Source organism: Hemiscyllium ocellatum, chromosome 3 (genome assembly GCF_020745735.1).
Source record: "Hemiscyllium ocellatum isolate sHemOce1 chromosome 3, sHemOce1.pat.X.cur, whole genome shotgun sequence".
Taxonomy (NCBI): domain Eukaryota; kingdom Metazoa; phylum Chordata; class Chondrichthyes; order Orectolobiformes; family Hemiscylliidae; genus Hemiscyllium; species Hemiscyllium ocellatum.
Window position 1 is genome coordinate 144,640,940 of NC_083403.1, and position 20,781 is coordinate 144,661,720.

The following is a 20,781-nucleotide window of genomic DNA, read 5'->3' on the forward strand; positions in this document are numbered from 1 at the left end:
TCAGACTCTGCTCTTCTAAGAATTTAGAAACCTCATCCTTAATGATGGATTCTAGAATTTTACCAACAACCGAGGTTAGGCTAATTGGCCTATAATTTTCCATCTTTTGTCTTGATCCTTTCTTGAACAAGGGGGTTACAACAGCCATCTTCCAATCATCTGGGACCTTTCCTGACTCCAGTGACTCTTGAAAGATTTCAACCAATGCCTCCACTATTTCCTCAGCCACCTCTCTCAGAACTCTAGGGTGTATCCCATGGGGGCCAGGAGATTTATCAATTTTAAGACCTTTTAGCTTTTCTAACACTTTCTCTTTTGTAATGGCAACCATACTCAACTCAGCCCCTGACTCCCTTTAATTGTTGGGATATTACTCATGTCTTCCACTGTGAAAACTGACGCAAAGTACTTGTTAAGTTCTCCTGCTATTTCCTTATCTCCCATCACTAGGCTTCCTTATACTTTGGCTTTATGAATTTTCTCACCGTTTGGAATATACTCCATGCCTGTATTCTTTTTTCCAAAGAGCAAGACCTCGCACTTGCTCACGTTGAATTTCATCAGCCATCTATTGGACCACTCTCCTAAACTGTCTAGATCCTTCTGCAGCCTCCCCACCTCCTCAGAATTACCTGCCTGTCCAACTAACTTTGTATCATTGGAGAACTTTACCAGAATGCCCCCAGTTCCTGCATCCAGATCATTAATATATAAAGTGAACAGCTGCAGCCCCAACACTGAACCCTATGGGACCCCACTTGTCACCAGCTGCCATTCCAAAAAAAAGCCCTTATCCCAACTCTCTGCCTTCTGTCAGACAGCCAATCCCCAATCCATGCCAGTAGCTCATCTTGAACACTGTGGGCTCTCACATACTCAGCAGCCTCCCGTGAGGCACCTTATCAAAGGCCTTTTGGAAGTCTAGGTAGATAACATCCACTGGGTTTCCCTGGTCTAACCTACTTGTTACCACTTCAAAGAATTCTAACAGGTTTGTCAGGCATGACCGCCCCTTACTAAATCCATGTTGACTTGTTCTAATCCAATCTTGCACTTCCAAGAATTTAGAAATTCCACCCTTAATGATGAATTCTAGAATTTTATCTCCAACCGAGGTTAGGCTAATTGGCCTATAATTTTCTATCTTTTGTCTTGATCCTTTCTCGAACAACGGGTTACATTTTCCAATCATCTGGGACTTGTCCTGACTCCAGTGATTTTTAAAAGATCACAGTCAACATCTCCGCTATTTCCTTAGCCTCCTCCATCAGAACTCTAGGATGTAGCCTATTGGAGCCAGGAGATTTATCAATTTTTAGACCTTTTAGCTTTTCTAGCATTTCCTGTTTTGTAATGGCTACCATACTCAACACTGACCCTCACGCTCCTTAATTGTTGGGATATTACTCATGTCTTCCTCTGTGAAGACTGACACAAAGTACTTAATGAGTTCTTCAGCTATTTCCTTATCTCCCAGCACTAGCCTTCCTGCATCAATTTGGAGCAGCCCAATTTCAACCTTTGTCTCTCGTTTGTTTGTTATGTATTGAAAGAAACTTTTATTATCATTTCTAATATTACTGGCTAGCCTACCTTCACATTTGATCCTCTCCTTCCTTATTTCTCTCTTTGTTATCCTCTGTTTGTTTTTGTAGCCTTCCCAAACTTCTGATTTCCCACTGCTCTTGCCCACTTTATAGGATCTCTCTTTTTCTTTAATACATTTCCTGACTTCCTTTGTCAGCCATGGCTGTCTAATCCCTCCCCGGATAATCTTCCTTTTCTTGGGGATGAACCTCTGTACTGTGTCCTCAATTATACCCACAAACTCCTGCCATTTTTGCTCTACTGTCTTCCCTGCTAGGCTCTGCTTCCAGTCGATTTTTGTCAGTTCCTCTCTCATGCCCCTGTGATTACCTTTATTTAACTGTAACACCATTACATCCGATTTTGCCTCCTCTCTTTCAAACTACAGAATGAACTCTACCATATTATGATCGCTACCTCCTAAGTGTTCCCTCACTCTAAGGCCTTTTAGAAAGTCTGGTTCATTACATAGCACTAGGTCCAGAATAGCCTGCTCCCTTACGGGCTCAATCACAAACTGTTCCAAAAAGCCATCTTGTAAGCATTCCGTGATTTCCCTTTCTTTGGATCCACCGGCAACATTATTTACCCAGTCCACCTGCATATTGAGGTCCCCCATGATCTCCGTGACTTTGCCTTTCTGACATGTCCTATCTATTCCCTGGTACATCTTGCGTCCCTGGTCCTGACCACTGCTGGAAGGTCTGTACATAACTCCCATTATGGTTTTTTTTGCCTTTGTGGTTCCTCAACTCCACCCACACAGACTCCACATTATAAAACTCCACATAAAGGCAAGCATACTAAATGCCTTCTTCACTATCCTGACTACCTGCCACTCCATATTCAAGGAACTATGAACCTACAAGGGTCTCTGTTCAGCAACCCTTCCAGGGCCTTACTATTAAGTGTATAAGTCCTGCCCTGATTAGCTTTTCCAAAATGCAACACCTCACATTCATCTAAATTAAACTCCATCTGCCACTCATTGCCCATCTGATCGTAGTTCCGTTATATTCTGAAATAACCTTCCTTGCTGTACACCAGTTTTGTTGTCATCTGCAAACTCAGTAATCCTACCTCCTATATTCATTTCCAAACCATTTATATAAATGACAAAATGTTGTGGACTCTGCTCAAATCCTTGCGACACATCACTGGACAGACTGAAAAGCAACCCTGCACCATCATGCTGTCTCCTACCTTCATGTCAATCCTGCATCCAAATGGCTAGCTCTCCCTGCATTCCACATGATCCAACCCCACCAACCAGTCCACCAGGCGGAACCCCACCAACCAGCTTGAAGTCTACATAGACAACATACAATGTCCGCCCTCAATCCTCTCTGTCAGTGTTGCATAACAGAGATATTGAGAGCTTCAGCTGCATAAGTCTCTGAAGTTTATACAACATAAAGACAGAGTGGGTAAGAAGGCATTTATATGTTTACCTCCATTGCTCAAACCTTTGAGTATAGATGTTGGGATGGCGTATTGAGGTTGGATTGGATGTTGGTTAGGCCTCTTCTGGAGTACTGTGTCCAGTTCTTGTTGTCTTGCTATAGCAAGGATGTTATTAAGCTGAAGAGGGTTCAGAAAAGATTTACCAGGATTTTGTCTGGAATGGAGGGTTTGAGTTATAATTAGAGGCCGGATAGACTGGGAATATAGGAAGTCAATGGGTGACTTTATAGAGATTTATAAAGTTGTGAGGGGGATAGAGAAGGTGAATGGGAGGTATATTTTCCCCAGGGTGGAGGATTTCAAAACAAGGGGTATATTTTGAAGGGAAGAGGAGAAACATTTTACAAAAAACGTGACAGGCAACATTTTAACACACAGATTGGTTCGTGTGTGGAATGATCTGCTCGAGGGAGTGGTGGAGTTGAGCACAGTTACAATGTTTAAAAGACATTTGGATAATACATGAATAGGAAAGGTTTGGAGGGTTATGGTCAAGAGTGTGGTGTTGGAAAAGCACAGCAGGTCAGGCAGCATCCAAGGAGCAGGAGAGTCAAGGTTTCGGGCAAAAGCCCTTCATCAGGAACAAGGCTGTGAGCCGAGGGGATCGTGAGATAAATAGGAGGGGGTGGTGGGGCTGGGGGTAGGTAGCTGAGAGTCCGATAGGTCGATGGAGGTAGGGGTAAAGGTAATAGGTCAGCGGGGAGAGTGAAGCAGATAGGTGGGTAGGAAGATGAACAGGGAGGAGACAGGTCATGAGGGCATTGCCAAATTGGAAGTTTGGAGCTGGGATAAGGTGGGGGGAAGGGGAAATGAGGAAACTGGTGAAGTCCACATTGATGCCATGGGGTTGGAGGGTCCTGATGTGGAAGATGAGACATTCTTCCTCCAAGCATTGGCTGACCCATCGCCACTCCCAAACCACCCGATGCCTGGAGGAAGAGCATCTCATCTTCCGCCTCGGGACCCTCCAACCCCATGTTATCAATGTGGATATCACCAGTTTCCTCATTTCTCCTCCCCCACCCCCCCACCCCCTCACCTTATCCAGATCCAGCCTTCCAGCTCATGACCCTGTCCTACCTGTCCATCTTCCTTCCCACCTATCCACTCCACCCTCCCCTCCGACCTATCACCTTTACCCCCACTTCCATTCATTTATCGCACTCTCAGCTACCTTTCCTCCCAGCCCCACCCCCTCCCATTTACCTCTCCACCCCCTGGGCTCACAGCCTCAAACCTGATGAAGGACTTTTGCCTGAAACATCAATTCTCCTGCTTCTCGGTTACTGCCAGACCTGCTGCGCTTTTCCAGCACCGCACTCTCAACTCTAATCTCCAGCATCTGCAGTCCTCACTATCGCCATGGAGGGATATGGGCCAACTGCAGGTTATGTGTGACCAGTTTAGTTTGGGTTTATGGTCCAAATGGCCTGGTGGACTGAAGGGTCCTGTTTTCATGTTGTATGACTCGATGACTCTAATATACAGAAATGGGTTTTAGTCTGATGGAATCCTGCTAACGAGTGGAGACCCTCATGGGTCTGTGCTAGGACATCAACTGTTTATCATTGACAACAATGACTCAGAAGTGAAGACATGGTAAATTTACAGATGACACAAAGATAGGCAGGAAGGTGTCTCGTGAAGGAAGAAGTCAGCGTATATTTTTACAGCAAAGTTAGATAGATTTTTCCTAAGATGGGAATCAGGATTATAGGGGGTAGGTGGGAATATAGAATTCGAAACATAAACTGATCAGCCACAATCTCATTAAATGACAGAGTACCCCCTCAATGGGCTGAATGGTCTAGTTCTGATCCTGTTTCATATGTTTGAGTGTTTTTCTAGCTATGGCATTGGTACCTAGCCACTTGAATGGATTCTCATGGTCAGTTAGTTCATTCACCATTCAGCCCACACTCTCATCTAACCACACTATAGGAACCCCAAACCTAGTGGACAATTTCAAACACTGTGCCTCCTGCACCCCTGCCCTCATGCCCCCTTTCCTGCCTGATTTGCTGTCATAACCCCCTTTTCATAACTAAATGTAAAGATCTTATTCTCACCATCTGCAATAATGTGCTCAGATCATGCACTCTGAGATAATGCTGCTTGAACTGCAAACACTCACAACAGACTGTGGTTGCCCGAGAGTAGACTGGCATCCACTCACTCCCACAAACTGCTGCCCTGACACATCACCTGCCCTGGCATCTTTAATGTGCTTCAATTATGTTATTCAATTCTTTTTTTTACATAATTTCTTCAGCAAGCCACCAGTTCCGATACCATATTAAACGTTAGGATTAGAAAGACCTTAACTACTTTGCACATATTCACCTTCCTCTGTACTAAAATTAGAACTGATCCCTAGAGGGGAAAAAAAAATGGAAAAAGCAAACGAGCATTTCCTTCCCCTTTCATCTGAGTCCCTTACATATCCAGCACTCAGCTCAAAGTCATACTCTGTGCTCTGTCACACTGAGATGAGTTTATATGCTTGAAACCTGAAGAGTTAGCTCAGCCCCTGGGATGGGAAAAAAATAGTTTAAGCAGGTTTTCTTAATTAATAAACTTCAGTTGCTCTCCAGTAGAGAGCTTTCTATAGCTCTGCTTAAGCCTGGATGAACTTTAGAATTTAAACAATAAATAAGTTAAATACTATACGTGAAATACAAACAAAATTAATTTTCTCAGAAAGAGATTAGAAACTCTCTTACTCATTCAACTTTCAGTTCTCTGGTCAAACACCTCCTCAGTGCCAAGTCACACTGAGATGTCTCGGATATCAGAGATCAGTTGCAATGATTCAGCAACAACTTCATTCTCATTCTGTCATCTCACCACCACGATGATAGAAGGCAAACTCGCTGCATCATTCTCCAGATAGTCCTGTCAAATTTGGGGTGCACATTGTGATTAATTCTAGTTTTTCTGGAAAATTGTAAGGATGCAGACAAACAAAGTTACGTCAGGCTGACTGAACCAATGATAAACAATATTAAATGAACAGTACAATGCTAAACGGGGTGCAGGAACAAGGGGACCTGGATGGATATATGCATGGACCCAAGGGTCTGTTTCCATGCTGTATGACTCTATGAGTCATTAAAGGTATTCCTCTAGGAGTTCTACTCCTAACTGCCTACTTCATTAAATGTGTAAGGGGTGTATCAGAGGGTTATCACAGGCAGGATTGTCATAATCTTTGCAATGGCTAATCCTCAATTGCTCCTTAGCTTCTCTTAGCTCTCACCTATAGCTTCAGGTTGACAGTGAAATTGATGATTTTCAACAATCCTCTCTATAATCCAATTATAAATCACACAACACTTGCTTACAGTCCAACAGATTTATTTGGAAGTACAAGTTTTCGGAGAGCTGATAAAGTAGTTACCTTGCTGATGAAGGAAGAGTGCTCTGAAACCTTGTAACTTCCAATTAAACCTGTTGGGACTATAAGATGGTGTTGTGTGAATTTTTAACTTTGTCAACCCCAGTCCAACACCGGCACCTCCACACCATAATCCAATTATGTTCATGTTATGTCATCATCCTTATATCAATGTGATGGATGACAGATGACGAATATACACCTTGAGTTTCACAATTTTTCAATGTAAGTCTTAAGATGTCTTTGTTTACCACACCTTTCCAATTTCCTTTAAATAACAGCACAGAGGATTCTAAGCGGGAGATAGAGGGCTTGGTGGCATGGTGTAATGAGAATAACCTCTCTCTTAACATTGGCAAAATTAAAGAAATGATCACTGACTTCAGAAAGGAAGGAGGAGAACGCTCCCTGATCTACATTAATGAGGTTGAGGGGTTGGAGATCGTCAAGTTTCTCAGAGGGACGATACCCGACAACCTGTCCTGGACTTCCCATGTTGATGCAATGGTCAAGAAGGCACAACAACACCGCTTCTTCCTCAGGCAGTTCAGGAAATTTGGCATGTCTGTAAGGACCCTCACCAACTTCTACAGATGCACCACTGAAAGCATTCTGTCTGGGTGCGTAAAGCCTCATATGGCAACCGCTCTGCCCAGGACCGTAAGAAACTACAGAAGGTTGTGTGCACAGCCCAGACCATTACAGAAGCCAGTCTTCCATGCACGGACTCCATTTGCACAGCTTGCTGTCATGGAAAAGGCTGCTAACATCACACCCCGGTAATGATCTCCAACAATCTCTTCCATCAGGCAAAAGATACAGAAGCCTGAACGCACGCCCCAGCAGGTTCAGGAATGACTTTCTCCCTGCTGTTATGAGACTGATGAACAGACTCTCTAATTTGAATAATACCGATCTTGCTAGCACTGATTTCACCCAGCACATACCCTGTGCAGTGTAACCTGTATATCTCTGTCTAAGTCTTTTCGATCTGTACATCCTTGTTTACTATGATCTAGTTGTACTGATCCTAAGCAATGCTTTGCACTGTCCTTCAGTACACGTGACAATAAATCAATCAAGTATAGCCTAGCTAATACACTGTAGAATCGATTGCAATTTCTCATGTTTTTTTTATAGTCTATTGTTACCTTGTCAAGGAATTGAAAGTAATAAGTTGGGTATCATTTCAATTTGACTCCAATTCAATGTAAAATTGTAATACATATTTTTCTTCCTGAATAATCAACAGTATTTCACACTTATTAGTTTTTTTTCTCTTCCAACTGCTAATCAATCTTAATCTTGCAATAATCTAAAATGTTGATTAATTTTGCAACAGCTTTATTACCAATTTTCAGGCATCAGAATTTTAGAATTCTATGTAAGAATTTATGCAAAACATAATATTTTGGAATCCTTATAATACACAAACTTTAATGTGGTTGATATTTATTATGCTGTGGGTCTGGTCATGAACATCATACAAAACCATTTCCAAATAAATATTAAATAAGCAATCATTAGATTTAGATTAATTTAAGTTAACTTTACAAACAGAAAGAGAAATAATATTCTTTCCTGGTTAAATCAACAATACGATTGAAGTACTGAGTCATGGTTATGTTGATCCTAATAGTTGTTATTCTGCAGTCAAATGCAAAGTCACAATAAAAGCACCAGATTAAATTCACAAGAAACATTGGCTAATTTATTTTTGATTATCAAGAAAATGTTAACTTTACTTTCAGTGCAGTAACCAGCAATATTCTTATCACAAAGAAACCCATCCAATTCTAACTCATGATCAAATTCTGCTGAATTAATTCATAGACTGAATAAAGCCACCTTATATTTGATTTGACTTTAATCCAAAATCGCAGTGAAACTTGGGAAATTTTAAACAAACTGTGCGTACACATGGGCCAAAATGTGAAGTACCAAATACAAGTTAATCATAATCTTACTGAAACCACAACTGAACCAGATACACAGTTAAATGCTTTCAAATAAGAGTCTGGCTCAAGATGCCGAGCCCCGTTTATTATGCGCACACTGAAGAAATCTCCTCCTCCTCACACACTGTTTTGGAGCCGAGGATGACATTTCTCTGCTCTGGAATTATGGGTCCTGAAGTGATGGAACAGTTCAGTGCTGCAACGACACACTGCCACAGGAGGCAAACTGCTATTCAAACAGGAAGTTATAGAGATGTACAGCACAGAAACAGACCCTTCGGTCCAACTCATCCGTGCAGACCAGATATCTTAAACTAATCCAATCCCATTTACCAGCACTTGGCTCATATCCCTCTAAACCCTTCCTATTCATATATCCATCCAGATGCCTATTAAACGTTACAATTGTACTAGCCTCCACCATTTCCTTCGGCAGCTCATTCCATACACACACGCACACCACTCTCTGCCTGAAAAAGTTGTCCCTTAGATCTCTTATAAATCTTTACCCTCTCACCTCACAGCTATGCCCTCTAGTTCTGGACTCCCCACACCCGGGGAAAAGACCTTGTCTATCTACCTATCCATGCCCCTCATGATTTCATAAACCTCCATAAGGTCACCCCTCAGCCCTCAACGCTCCACAGAAATTAACCCCAACCTACTCAGCTTCTCCCTCTAGCTCAAACTCTCCAACCCAGCAATATCCTGATAAATCTTTTCTGAATCCTTTCAAGTTTAACAACATAGTTTCTATAGCAGGGAAACCAGAAAAGTGTGCAGTATTCCAATTGTGGCCTAACCAATGTCCTGAACAGTCCCAACATGACCTCCCAACTCCTACACTCAATGCAGTGACCAATAAAAGCAAGGGGACTAAACACCTTATTTCCCAGTCTGCCTGCCTGTGAGTGGATGTTCCAGTTTGCATATACTCCAGAGGCATGAGTTGATCATCAGACACTCTTTGTCACAAACAGCCGAATGTTGTGCTGTAGTTAGCGTTAAAGTTCATTAGATTAGATTACCTACAGTGTGGAAACAGGCCCTTCGGCCCAACAAGTCCACACCAACCCGCCGAAGCGCAACCCACCCAGACCCCTTCACCTAACACTACGGGCAATTTAGCGTGGCCAATTCACCTGACCTGCACATCTTTGAACTGTGGGAGGAAACCAGAGCACCCGGAGGAAACCCACGCAGACACGGGGAGAACGTGCAAACTCCTCACACAGTCGCCTGAGTCGGGAATTGAACCCAGGTCTCTGGCGCTGTGAGGCAGCAGTGCTAACCACTGTGCCACCATGCCGCCCATAATGCCACCGTGCCAGACATCACTAATGTCTGTCCTGACTGAAAGGAGGTTCCCAAAGGAAAGAGAATTCTGCCCACAGGAGTATTGTGGGGCTTCAAGAAGACAGTTCACCACCCCCACCTTCTCAAGGGGCAATTAGGAACGGGTAAGAAATACTTGCCCAGCCAGTGATGTCCATGTCCGAGAGTGAATAAAAATGGTGTACCTACATGATCCAGTAGCTAACTGGGGCTATATCACTATTTTCATAGTTGATGGGGGGGAGGGGGTCAGTGTTGCACAGTGGGAACAAACGAGGATCAAACCTTTGACTTCTGGAAATTTAGATCTGAGTGGGGCTGGAAAAGCACAGCAGTTCAGGCAGCATGTGAGGAGCAGGAAAAGCGATGTTTCAGACAAAAGCCCTTCATCAGGAATAGAGGCAGGGAGCCTCAGGGTGGGGAGATAAATGGGAGGTGGGTGGGGCTGGGAAGAAGGTAGCAAAGAGTACAATAGGTGAATGTGGGTGGGGATGGAGGTGATAGGTCAGTGGGGAGGGTGGAGCACATTGATGGGAAGGGAGATTGGCAAGTAGGACAGGTCATGAGGACAGTGCTGAGCTGGAAGGTTGGAACTGGAGTAAGGTGGGGGAAGGGGAAATGAGGAAATTGGTGAAGTCCACATTGATATCCTGGGGTTCAAGTGTTCCAAAGCCGAAGATGAGACTTTCCTCCAAGTGTCGGGTGGTGAGGGAGTGGTGGTGGAGAAAACCCAGGACCTGCATTGTCCTCAGCTGAGTGAGAGGGGGAGGTGAAACGTTGGGTCACTGGGCAGTAGGCTTGTTTGGTGCGGGTATCCCGGAGATGTTTCCTGAAGCGCTCTGCTAGGAGGTGTCCAGTCTCCCCAGTGTAGGGGAGACCACATTGGGAGCAACGGATACAATAAAACTTTGATGGAGGTAAAACTTTGATGGATGTGGAAGGCTCCTCTGGGGCGTTTGATGGAGGTCAGGGAGGAGGTATGGGCACAGGTTTTGCAATTCCTGCGGAGACAGGGGAAGGTGCCAGGAGGGGAGGGTGGGTTGTAGGGGGACGTGGACCTGACCAGGTAGTCACGGAGGGAACGGTCTTTGTGGAAGGCGGAAAGGGGTGGGGAGGGAAATATATCCCTGGTTTTGGGATCCGTTTGGAGGTGGCGGAAATGTCATCAGATGATGCAGTTAATGCAAAGGTTGGTAGGATGGAAGGTGAGCACCAGGGGCGTTCTGTCCTTGTTACGGTTGGAGGGGTGGGTTTGAGGGCGGAAGTGCGGGATGTGGATGAGATGTGTTGGAGGGCATCTTCAACCACGTGGGAAGGGAAATTTCGATCACTAAAGAAGGAGGCCATCTGGTGTGTTCTATGGTAGAACTGGTCCTCCTGGGAGCAGATACAGCGGAGGCGGAGGAATTGGGAATACGGGATGGCATTTTTGCAAGAGATAGGGTGGGAAGGGGTGTAATCCAGGTAGCTGTGGGAGTCGGTGGGTTTGTAAAAAATGTCAGTGTCAAGTTGGTTGTCATTAATGGAGATGGAGAGGTCCAGGAAGGGGAGGGAGGTGTCAAAGATGGTCCAGGTGAATTTAAGGTCAATGTGGAATGTGTTGGTGAAGTTGATGAACTGCTCAACCTCCTCACGGGAGCACGAGGTGGCACCAATGCAGTCATCAATGTAGCGGAGGAAGAGGTGGGGAGTGGTGCCAGTGTAACTATGGAAGATGGACTGTTGTACATAGCTAACAAAGAGACAGGCATAGCTGGGGCCCATACGGGTGCCCATGGCTACCCCTTTGATCTGGAGGAAGTGGGAGGATTCAAAGGAGAAATTGTTGAGGGTGAGGACCGGTTAAGCCAACTTGGAAGTTTAGCCAAGGCCAGTAGAATGTGTCTCTGTGAATGTGTCAATGATGAAAATGTGTTGCTGGTTAAAGCACAGCAGGTTAGGCAGCATCCAAGGAACAGGAATTCCTGTTCCTTGGATGCTGCCTAACCTGCTGTGCTTTAACCAGCAACACATTTTCAGCTCTGATCTCCAGCATCTGCAGACCTCACTTTTTACTCAAATGTGTCAATGATGGCTTGGAACTCAGTGTCTGGGCATGCACACGCACAAGTGTTGTCTCCATACTGCAGTTTGATGACAGATGTCAGTCAGTTGGGTGGATTTGGTACTGACTGAATGTTGAACAGTTCCCCTTGCAGCCAGTAGAGAGCTCCATGTAAATGAGATGGAGTGTTCCGATGAGGAAGATGAAGAAGAGCATGAGTACAACGACACATGCTTTCCCCCAGTTTACACACTTTCTGGATCTATCTGTCGTAGACCTGAGGGTGAGGATCACAGCTTGTGTAAACCTGAAATCTGGAAGCAACACATAGGGCCAAAGAATAACTCTAATCCAATGCTGACCAGTCACTGTCCCATGTCCCAAATGGAGACAAGATGATCCACCTCAGTGATTTCCCTGCCAGACTTGGGAGGGTTACAAAGCCTCATGTGGAAACAGATAATTGACAGGGAAGGTATTGTAAAAGTAAGAACCAATGGAACTCTCCTCCGACAAAATGCCTCATACATGGTCTGGTCAACAGCCAACATAAACAAGTATGCCATTCCCATCACAGACTTCATCAGTAAGTGGATAGAGCCTGCGTCCTGAAAAAGTTAATCCGGGTGTTCCTCAACTGGAAACCATGGATGAACTGGCAAATCCACTCCCTATCGAAGTTCAGGGCTGAGAGGTACAATTCGTGCAGCCCTGAGTGACACAGGAAACCCAGGTTCGACCATCAGGGATGCCAATAGACAATGAGCTTGAGACCCAGAGCAACCACATGGACACCCGTCATTTATGGCAAGGCTTACACGACATAACGAGCTACAAAGCCAAGTCAAACAGAATCACAGGCAACAAGGTCAATGCATTCTATCCTCACATTGAGCAGCAGGTCAGGGAAACAATGTCACTTATCCCAACAGCCTCAGACACACCTGTACCCACAATCACTGCTGCTATCTGACTTTAGATCAAGTTAAAAAATCACACACCACCAGGTTATAGTCCAACAGGTTCATTTGGAAGTAGTAGTTTGTGGAGCGCTGCTCCTTCATCGGGTAGCTTTAGAAGAGGGTCATTAGACACAGAATTTATAGCAAAAGATGACAGTGTCATGCATCTGAAATTGGATCCTCGACTTGCTGCTCAATCAGTAAGGTTAGGCAACAATACCTCCTCCAGCATAAGCCTCAACATAAGGCTGCGTACTTAGGTGCCTACTACACTCCTTATACACTGATGACTGTGCGGCCAGATTCCACTCCAACTCCATTTACAAGTTTGCTGATGACATCACCATTATAGGTCAGATCTTGAATAATAGTGAGACAGAATCCAGGAACGAGATTGAGTACTTAGTGACAACAACCCCTCCATTAACATCAGCAAAACAAAGGAGGTGCTCACTGACAACAGGAAGTGGAGTGGAGTGGACGGCACACCCCTGAATGTATCAATAGGGATGAGGAGGAGATGGTCGAAAGCATCAAGTTCCTGGGAGTGGCAATCACTAGTCTGTCCTAGTCCATCCATATCAACTTGGCAGTCAAGAAAGCACAACAATGTCTCTACTTCCTCAGGAGGCTACGGAAGGTCAGCATATCCACAAGGACTCTTACAAATGTTTATAGATGCACCACAGAAAGTATCTCATCCGGATGCATTACAGTGTGGTAAGACAATTGCTGTTCTCAAGACTGCAAGAAACTACAGAGAGTCATGAACACAGCCCAGTCCATCACACACAGCAGTCTTTTATCCATTGACTTCATCTACACTTCCCGCTGCCTTGGGAAAGCAACCAACATCATCAACGACCCCTCCCACCTCGGTTATACTCTTTTCTACCCTCTTCTGTTGGACAGAAGACATAACGCTTTGAATACACATACCAACAGATTCTAGAACAGCTTCTTCGCCACTGTTAACAGACTTTTAAACGGGACCTCTCTAATGTTCATGTTGATCTCTCTCTTTGCATGTTCTCTGCACTGAATTCTGTGCTCTGTTCTGCCAACATGATGCACTTTGTATGGTATGATCTACCAATATAGCATGTAAAACAACACATTGCTGTATCTCGGTACATGCGACAATGATAAATCAATCACTATAGACATGTGGAGACTGTTTAAAGAACAGCTGTTGCAAGTGATGAATAAATATGTCCCTCTGAGACAGGCAAGAAGTGGTAAGATAAAGGAACCTTAGATGATGAGAGCAGTGGAGCTTCTCGTCAAAAGGAAGAAGGTAGCTTACTTAAGGTAGAGGAAGCTAGGGTCAAGCTCAGCTCTAGAGGATTACAGGCAGGTGAGGAAGGAGCTCAAAAATGGTCTGAGGAGAGCCAGGAGGGGACACGAGAAAGGCTTGGCAGAACAGATTAGGGAGAACACAAAGGCATTTTACACTTATGTGAGGAATAAGAGAATGGTCAAAGAAAGAGTAGGGCCGATCAGGGATAGCATAGGGAACTTGTGTGTGGAGTCTGAGGAGGTAGGGGAAGCCCTAAATGAGTTTTTTGCTTCTGTCTTTATGAAAGAAATGAACTTTGTAGTGAATGAAACCTTTGAAGAGCAGGTGTGCATGCTGGAATGGATAGAGATAGAGGAAGCTGATGTGCTGAAAATTTTGTCAAACATTAAGATTGACAAGTCGCCAGGCCTGGACCAGATTTGTCCTCGGCTGCTTTGGGAAATGAGAAATGCAATTGCTTTGCCACTTGCGAAGATCTTTGCATTCTCATTCTCCACTGGAGTCGTACCTGAGGACTGGAGTGAGGCAAATGTAATTCCTCTCTTCAAGAAAGGAAATAGGGAAATCCCCGGCAATTACAGACCAGTCAGTCTCATGTCTGTTATCTGCAAGCTGTTAGAAAGGATTCTGAGGGGTGGGATTTACGACCATCTGGAAGAGCATGGCTTGATTAAATGCAGTCAACACGGCTTTGTGAGGGGCAGGTCATGCCTCACAAACATTATCGAGTTCTTTGAGGATGTGACTAGAAATGTTGATGAGGGTCGAGCTGTGGATGTAGTGTATATGGACTTCAGCAAGGCATTTGATAAGGTTGCCCATGGTAGGCTCATTCAGAAGGTCAGGAGGAATGGGATACAGGGGAACATAGCTGTCTGGATACAGAATCGGCTGGCCAACAGAAGACAGTAAGTGGTAGTAGAAGGAAAATATTTTGCCTGGAAGTCAGTGGTGAGTGGTGTTCCACAGGGTTCTGTCCTTGGGCCTCTACTGTTTGTAATTTTTATTAATGACTTGGATGAGGGGATTGAAGGATGGGTCAGCAAGTTTGCAGACGACACAAAGGTTGGAGGTGTCGTTGACAGTATAGAGGACTGTTGTAGGCTGCAGCGGGACATTGACAGGATGCAGAGATGGGCTGAGAGGTGGCAGATGGAGTTCAACCTGGATAAATGCGAGGTAACGCATTTTGGAAAGTCGAATTTGAAAGCTGAGTACAGGATTAAGGATAGGATTCTTGGCAGTGTGGGCGAACAGAGGGATCTTGGTGTGCAGGTACATAGATCCCTTAAAATGGCCACCCAAGTGGATAGGGTTGTTAAGAAAGCATATAGTGTTTTGGCTTTCATTAACAGGGGGATTGAGTTTAAGAGTTGTGAGATCTTGTTGCAGCTCTATAAAACTTTGGTTAGACCGCACTTGGAATACTGCGTCCAGTTCTGGTCACCCTGTCATAGGAAAGATGTGGATGCTTTGGAGAGGGTTCAGAGGAGGTTTACCAGGATGCTGCCTGGACTGGAGGGCTTATCTTATGAAGAGACGTTGACTCAGCTCGGAATTTTTTCATTGGAGAAAAGGAGGAGGAGAGGGAACCTAACTGAAGTATACAAGATAATGAGAGGCATAGATAGAGTCGATAGCCAGTGACTATTTCCCAGGGCAGAAATGACTAACATGATGGGTCATAATTTTAAGCTGATTGGAGGAAAGTATAGAGGGGATATCAGAGGCGGGTTCTTTACACAGAGAGTTGTGAGAGCATGGAATGCGTTGCCAGCAGCAGTTGTGGAAGTGAGGTCATTGGGGACATTTAAGAGACTCCTGGACATGCATATGGTCACAGAAATTTGAGGGTACATACATGAGGATCAGTGGTCGGCACAACATCGTGGGCTGAAGGGCCTGTTCTGTGCTGTACTGTTCTATGTTCTATGTTCTAAAAACAATCATCTGATTTCATCAGAGAGATAAATAGAAGACCTCATGACTATTAGAGTCTGTTCAAGTCCATCAACATCTGAGTACGGCATTGTGAGGATGTTTGGACTGCCTGGGCTAGTATAGGGTCGGAAAACCAAGTATAACATAAAACCATCTACCATTTTCATCAACATGGCTCCAAAGTAACAGGGCCAGCAGAAGCATTGCAACAAGAAATGCAACGTCGAAGTATTTAAGAACCCTGCAAAGAAAGATCTAATCCATCAGTGCCTCACAGCCAGCCTGGTATGCTCCAAAGACCAGGATCCACAACGTATCCACAGCACCTGACCTGTCCTTCAGCCCAGCATCAACAGCATCTTCAAGAAGACTACAGGTTTCCCTCTGGGAAAGCATCAACACTGGTTAGATTGGAATGGTCAAGAAACCCAGAAGCTATTAAATTGTTAGTACAGGGAGTTCTTGAATTGAAGAACCACTTTAACTCGAGGGGGAAAAAAAAGCAGGTTGACCACTAAGGACCAACAAAAAAATCCAAAGGACCTAAAGAACAGATATTGGGTGGGAAGAAAGCAGGAAATCTACCAACGTGTCAGCAGCCATGACATATGTAGATGCTTCAGTGAAATCAGGACCATCTTCAGCCAATGTACCAGGACTTACCCCAATGTACCCAAGGGCATAGCCCAATAAGAGCTAAGAACAGAGTGACACTCATCAAGGATTGAAGATATAGTTACTCGATGAGTTATCCCAACACTTTGACTTCATTGCAGCATTGGACTTGTATATCCACTACTCCAATTCCAATTCTGTTTTTCCAGGTCTTGGACCTGAAGGAGTAAATGGCTGGGCATTTATCTAGAGTTGTGGGATGCGATGATTCATTAAGTCTTACTGATGAAACTTAGCACTAAAATATTGCAACACCCACCGTAGGATCCTTGTTGGAAATTCTGATTAAGGAAATTCGATATGTCGATAAGGACTGTCAGCAACTTTTATACTTGCACCACATAATGCATTCTCAGTGGATGCATCACAGCCTGGTATGGTAATTGCTCTGCCCAGGATCACAAGGAACTACAGAGTGTTGTGAACACAGCCCAGTCCATCATGTAAGCCAACCTTCCATCCATTGACTCCATCTGTACTTCTCAATGCCTCAGAAAGGCAGCCAACATCATCAAAGACTCCACCCGCCCCCACCCCAGTTATATTCTATTTCACCTCTTCCATCAGGCAGAAGCTATAAAAGCTTAAACATCCATATCAACAGGTTCAAGAGATTCTCCTTTGTTATTAGACTTCGGAATGGACCTCTCAAACATCAAATCTAATGTTGATCTTGCTTTTGTAAACCTTCTTTGCAGCTGTAACTTTGTGTTCCTCACTGTTCTATCACCCTATGATCTTTGTATGGTATGATCTACCTGTACTGCATGCAAAACAGAATTTTTCACTGTATCTAGGGACATGTGACAATAATAACTCAAATCAAACCAAACCATGTAGGGTAGATAACAGCACTACGTACCTGACAATTGTTCCTCTATATTTTCAACTGGGAGGACCTTGGACCAATGCTACCACTCCTTTACGATGTGACTACAACCATATATTGAAAATCTTACATCCTGTTTGCAAATATAACAAAAACTGCCTATGTAAACTTGTTATGCCATATGTATACTAACCTGCTACTGGGGATGGTTCACCATTGATAGATGCAATTATATCATAACACAGTAGTACAGTTATCTATTAAATTGGGTGGTAGCTAATGTAATTCCACTATTTTAAAAAAGGAGGTAAAATGAAAACAGAGAATTAAAGACCAGTTATCCTGACAACAATAGCAGAGAAATCCTAAAATCCATTAAAAAGCATGTAATTGCAGAGCTTTTGGAAAACAGTGACAGGATTGGACAGAGTCAGCAGGTATTTACAAAAGGGAAATGGTGCTTGACAAATCTGCTGGAAATTTCAACTGGTAGAGTGGATAAGGGGGAATTCAAGGAATATGGTTCACTTGGACTTTCAGAAGGCTTTTGATAAGTTCCCACCAAAGAGAATAGCATGCAAATTTAAAGCACATGAAATTGAGAGCAACATAATGAAATGGAGTGGGAACTGGTTGACAGACGGGAAACAGAATTGGAATAAAAAGATCATTTTTCTAGTTCAAGACATTCCTGAAGAAGGGTTACACCCGAAGCATTGCCTTCCCCACCTCCCAATGCTGCAGTGGCTTGCTGTGTTCCTCCAGCCTCCTGACTGCCATTTTTCAAGTGGCAAGCAGTAGTGGTTGGGTACCACAGGGAGCCCGGCTGGTTACAATAAATATTAAGGTGAGGGAACTAAATGTAATATCTCCAACTCTGCAGATGGTACAAAGCTGGGGGAGAGGGTGAACTGTGAGGAGGATCCAGAAATTTCAGTGTGAATTAGATAAGTTAGTGAGTGTGCAAATGCTTGGCAGATGCAATATGAGACTGATAAATGTGAGGGCATACACTTTGGTTGCAAAAGGAAGAAGACAAGTTATGATCTGAAAGGTGCTACATTACAAAATGGAAAGGTGGAAAGATACCTGGCTGTCCCAGGTATCTTTATACAAGGCCCTGGTAAGATCACACCTGAAGTACTGTGTGCAGCTTTGGTCTCCTTATCGAGGAAGGATGTTCTGGCAATGGAGGGAGTTCAGTGGGGTTACCAGACTGAGTCCTTGAATGGCAGATGTACAAAGACTGATTGGATTGGTTAAGATTGGATGCTCTGGTTCTGAGAGAGTGATCAGACTCAAAACATTAACTTTGTTTTCCCTCCATTAATGCTGCCAGACCTGCTAAGTTTCTCTAGCCATTTTTGTATTTGTTTCACTTAGACTATATTCACTACAGTTTAGTAAAATGAGGAAGCTTCCCTTAGAAGCCAGAAAAAAATCTCCAGGACTAGGCAGGGTAAACATGTGAAGTTCAGAACCTGGGTCACGATCTAAGGACATGGTGGAGGTCATAGGGACTGAGATGAAGAGAAATGTCTTCACTCAGAGAGTGGGGATCCTGTGGAATTCTCTCAAAGAAAATGGTTGAGGCCAAAACATTGAATATTTTCAAGGAGTTAGATATAGTTCTTGGGGCTAAGGGAATCAAAGGATATTGGGGGAGAAAGCAGGAAGAGGGTACAGAGTTGGATGATCAGCCATTGTCATATTGAATGGTAGAGCAGACTTGAAGGGCTGATTGGCCTCCTCTTGCTCCTATTTTCTGTTCCACTGTAAGTCCCGAGCTGGTCTTAACTCCCCAAGTGTACCAACTTGTGGATATGGGTGAAACGTTGTTGATACAGGAAAATGCTACATCTTTGATCTTCACAGTTAATTACATTTGAGCATGGGGTCTGGCAGCAAGCAACAGAAACTGAAAGTTTGCACAGTCTAATTCTTCAGCAACCACACAGGAGTGGCCTACCCCGGTCTGTTCCCACGTTATCTGTCAAGTCTATCTGTTGCTCTGTAGCATCATGAGGTGCCAATCTGTGATCTGGTACACACTGACGTCAATGACAAAACTCAGTGACATGATGTTCCTGTCAGGGACTAGTCTCCAGCAGTTCAGCTTTCCTGCTTTACACCACCATATACAAGCGCACATTCATCAAAACTACATCAGCTACAAAAATAAACTGTTCATTTTTGGAGAAATTGTCTAATTAATAACTTTTAACCCAGGTGTTTGTTTGTATTAGTCTCCGCTGGAAGCGGAATGAGCTGCAGTGACAGAAGGCCGTGAGGATCCATTAATCCCTTCAGCTGGTCAGAGTTACATGTTATTTTTGCTCCGGCGGACAATGCGAACGGTGTTGTGTAACAACAAGGAAAGGAAGCGGGGAAGTTCGGGCTCGGGCTCAGGGAGGGCCGGACCAGGCGGCTGTCCCACACACTCTCACACCCACACACTCTCACACCCACACACACTCACACTCACTCACTTACCCACACACACTCACACTCACTGGCCTCACGGAGGCCCTGACAGCAGCTTCTCTCCCAGACTGGGTCATGAACTCACACTCACACACCCACAATCACACTCACTCACACCCATATACACACTCACCCCCACAACTCACACCCATATACACACTCACCCCCACAACTCACACCCATATACACACACCCACACACCCACAATTCACACACACTCACCCCCACAATTCACACACACTCACCCTCACACCCACAACTCACACCCACTCACACCCACAATTCACACACACTCACCCACACACTCTCACACTCACTCACGCACACAATCACACACACTCACAACTCACACACACTCACCCTCACACCCACAATTCACACACACACACTCACACCCATATACACTCACACACATTCTCACACTCACACCCACACATTCACAATCACACACACTCACCCACACACTCAGTGGCCGTCACCTACAAACTTTACCGAGCTCTGGGGGGGGGGGGGGGAGGGTGCTCGCGAACACCGCGGTGTGGGGGGTGGGGGTGGGGGGTCTGTTACCGTCCGTGCAGCCTCCGCCCAGGTCCGTCCTTTCTTTTTCCTCTGTCTCTCCTTCATGTCGCTTCAGGAGGGGGCAAGGCTGACAGTTACTGAGGGTTATGGAGACTCTGTGCAGGGTGTGGGGGGGGGGGGGGGCTGTCTCTGTGTCAGTCTGTCTGAGTGACAGCACGGCAACACACCCACCCCACTCCCTCTCTACCCCACCCCCTCGGCCCGTCTCTGTCACTGTCTCTGTCCC

General features: G+C 44.7%; 1 protein-coding gene across 1 annotated transcript in view; it reads right to left on the reverse strand.

Annotated features, from left to right (window-relative positions):
- The window catches only part of LOC132835003 (putative Polycomb group protein ASXL2), a 310,992-nt gene extending 290,346 nt beyond the window's left edge, over positions 1-20,646 (reverse strand). The window contains exon 1 of the mRNA XM_060854233.1: positions 20,544-20,646. Coding sequence (XP_060710216.1) covers positions 20,544-20,600 — 57 coding nt within the window. The 5' untranslated portion in view covers positions 20,601-20,646. The remainder of the gene's footprint in view (positions 1-20,543) is intronic.
- Between the last annotated feature and the right edge of the window lie 135 nt (positions 20,647-20,781).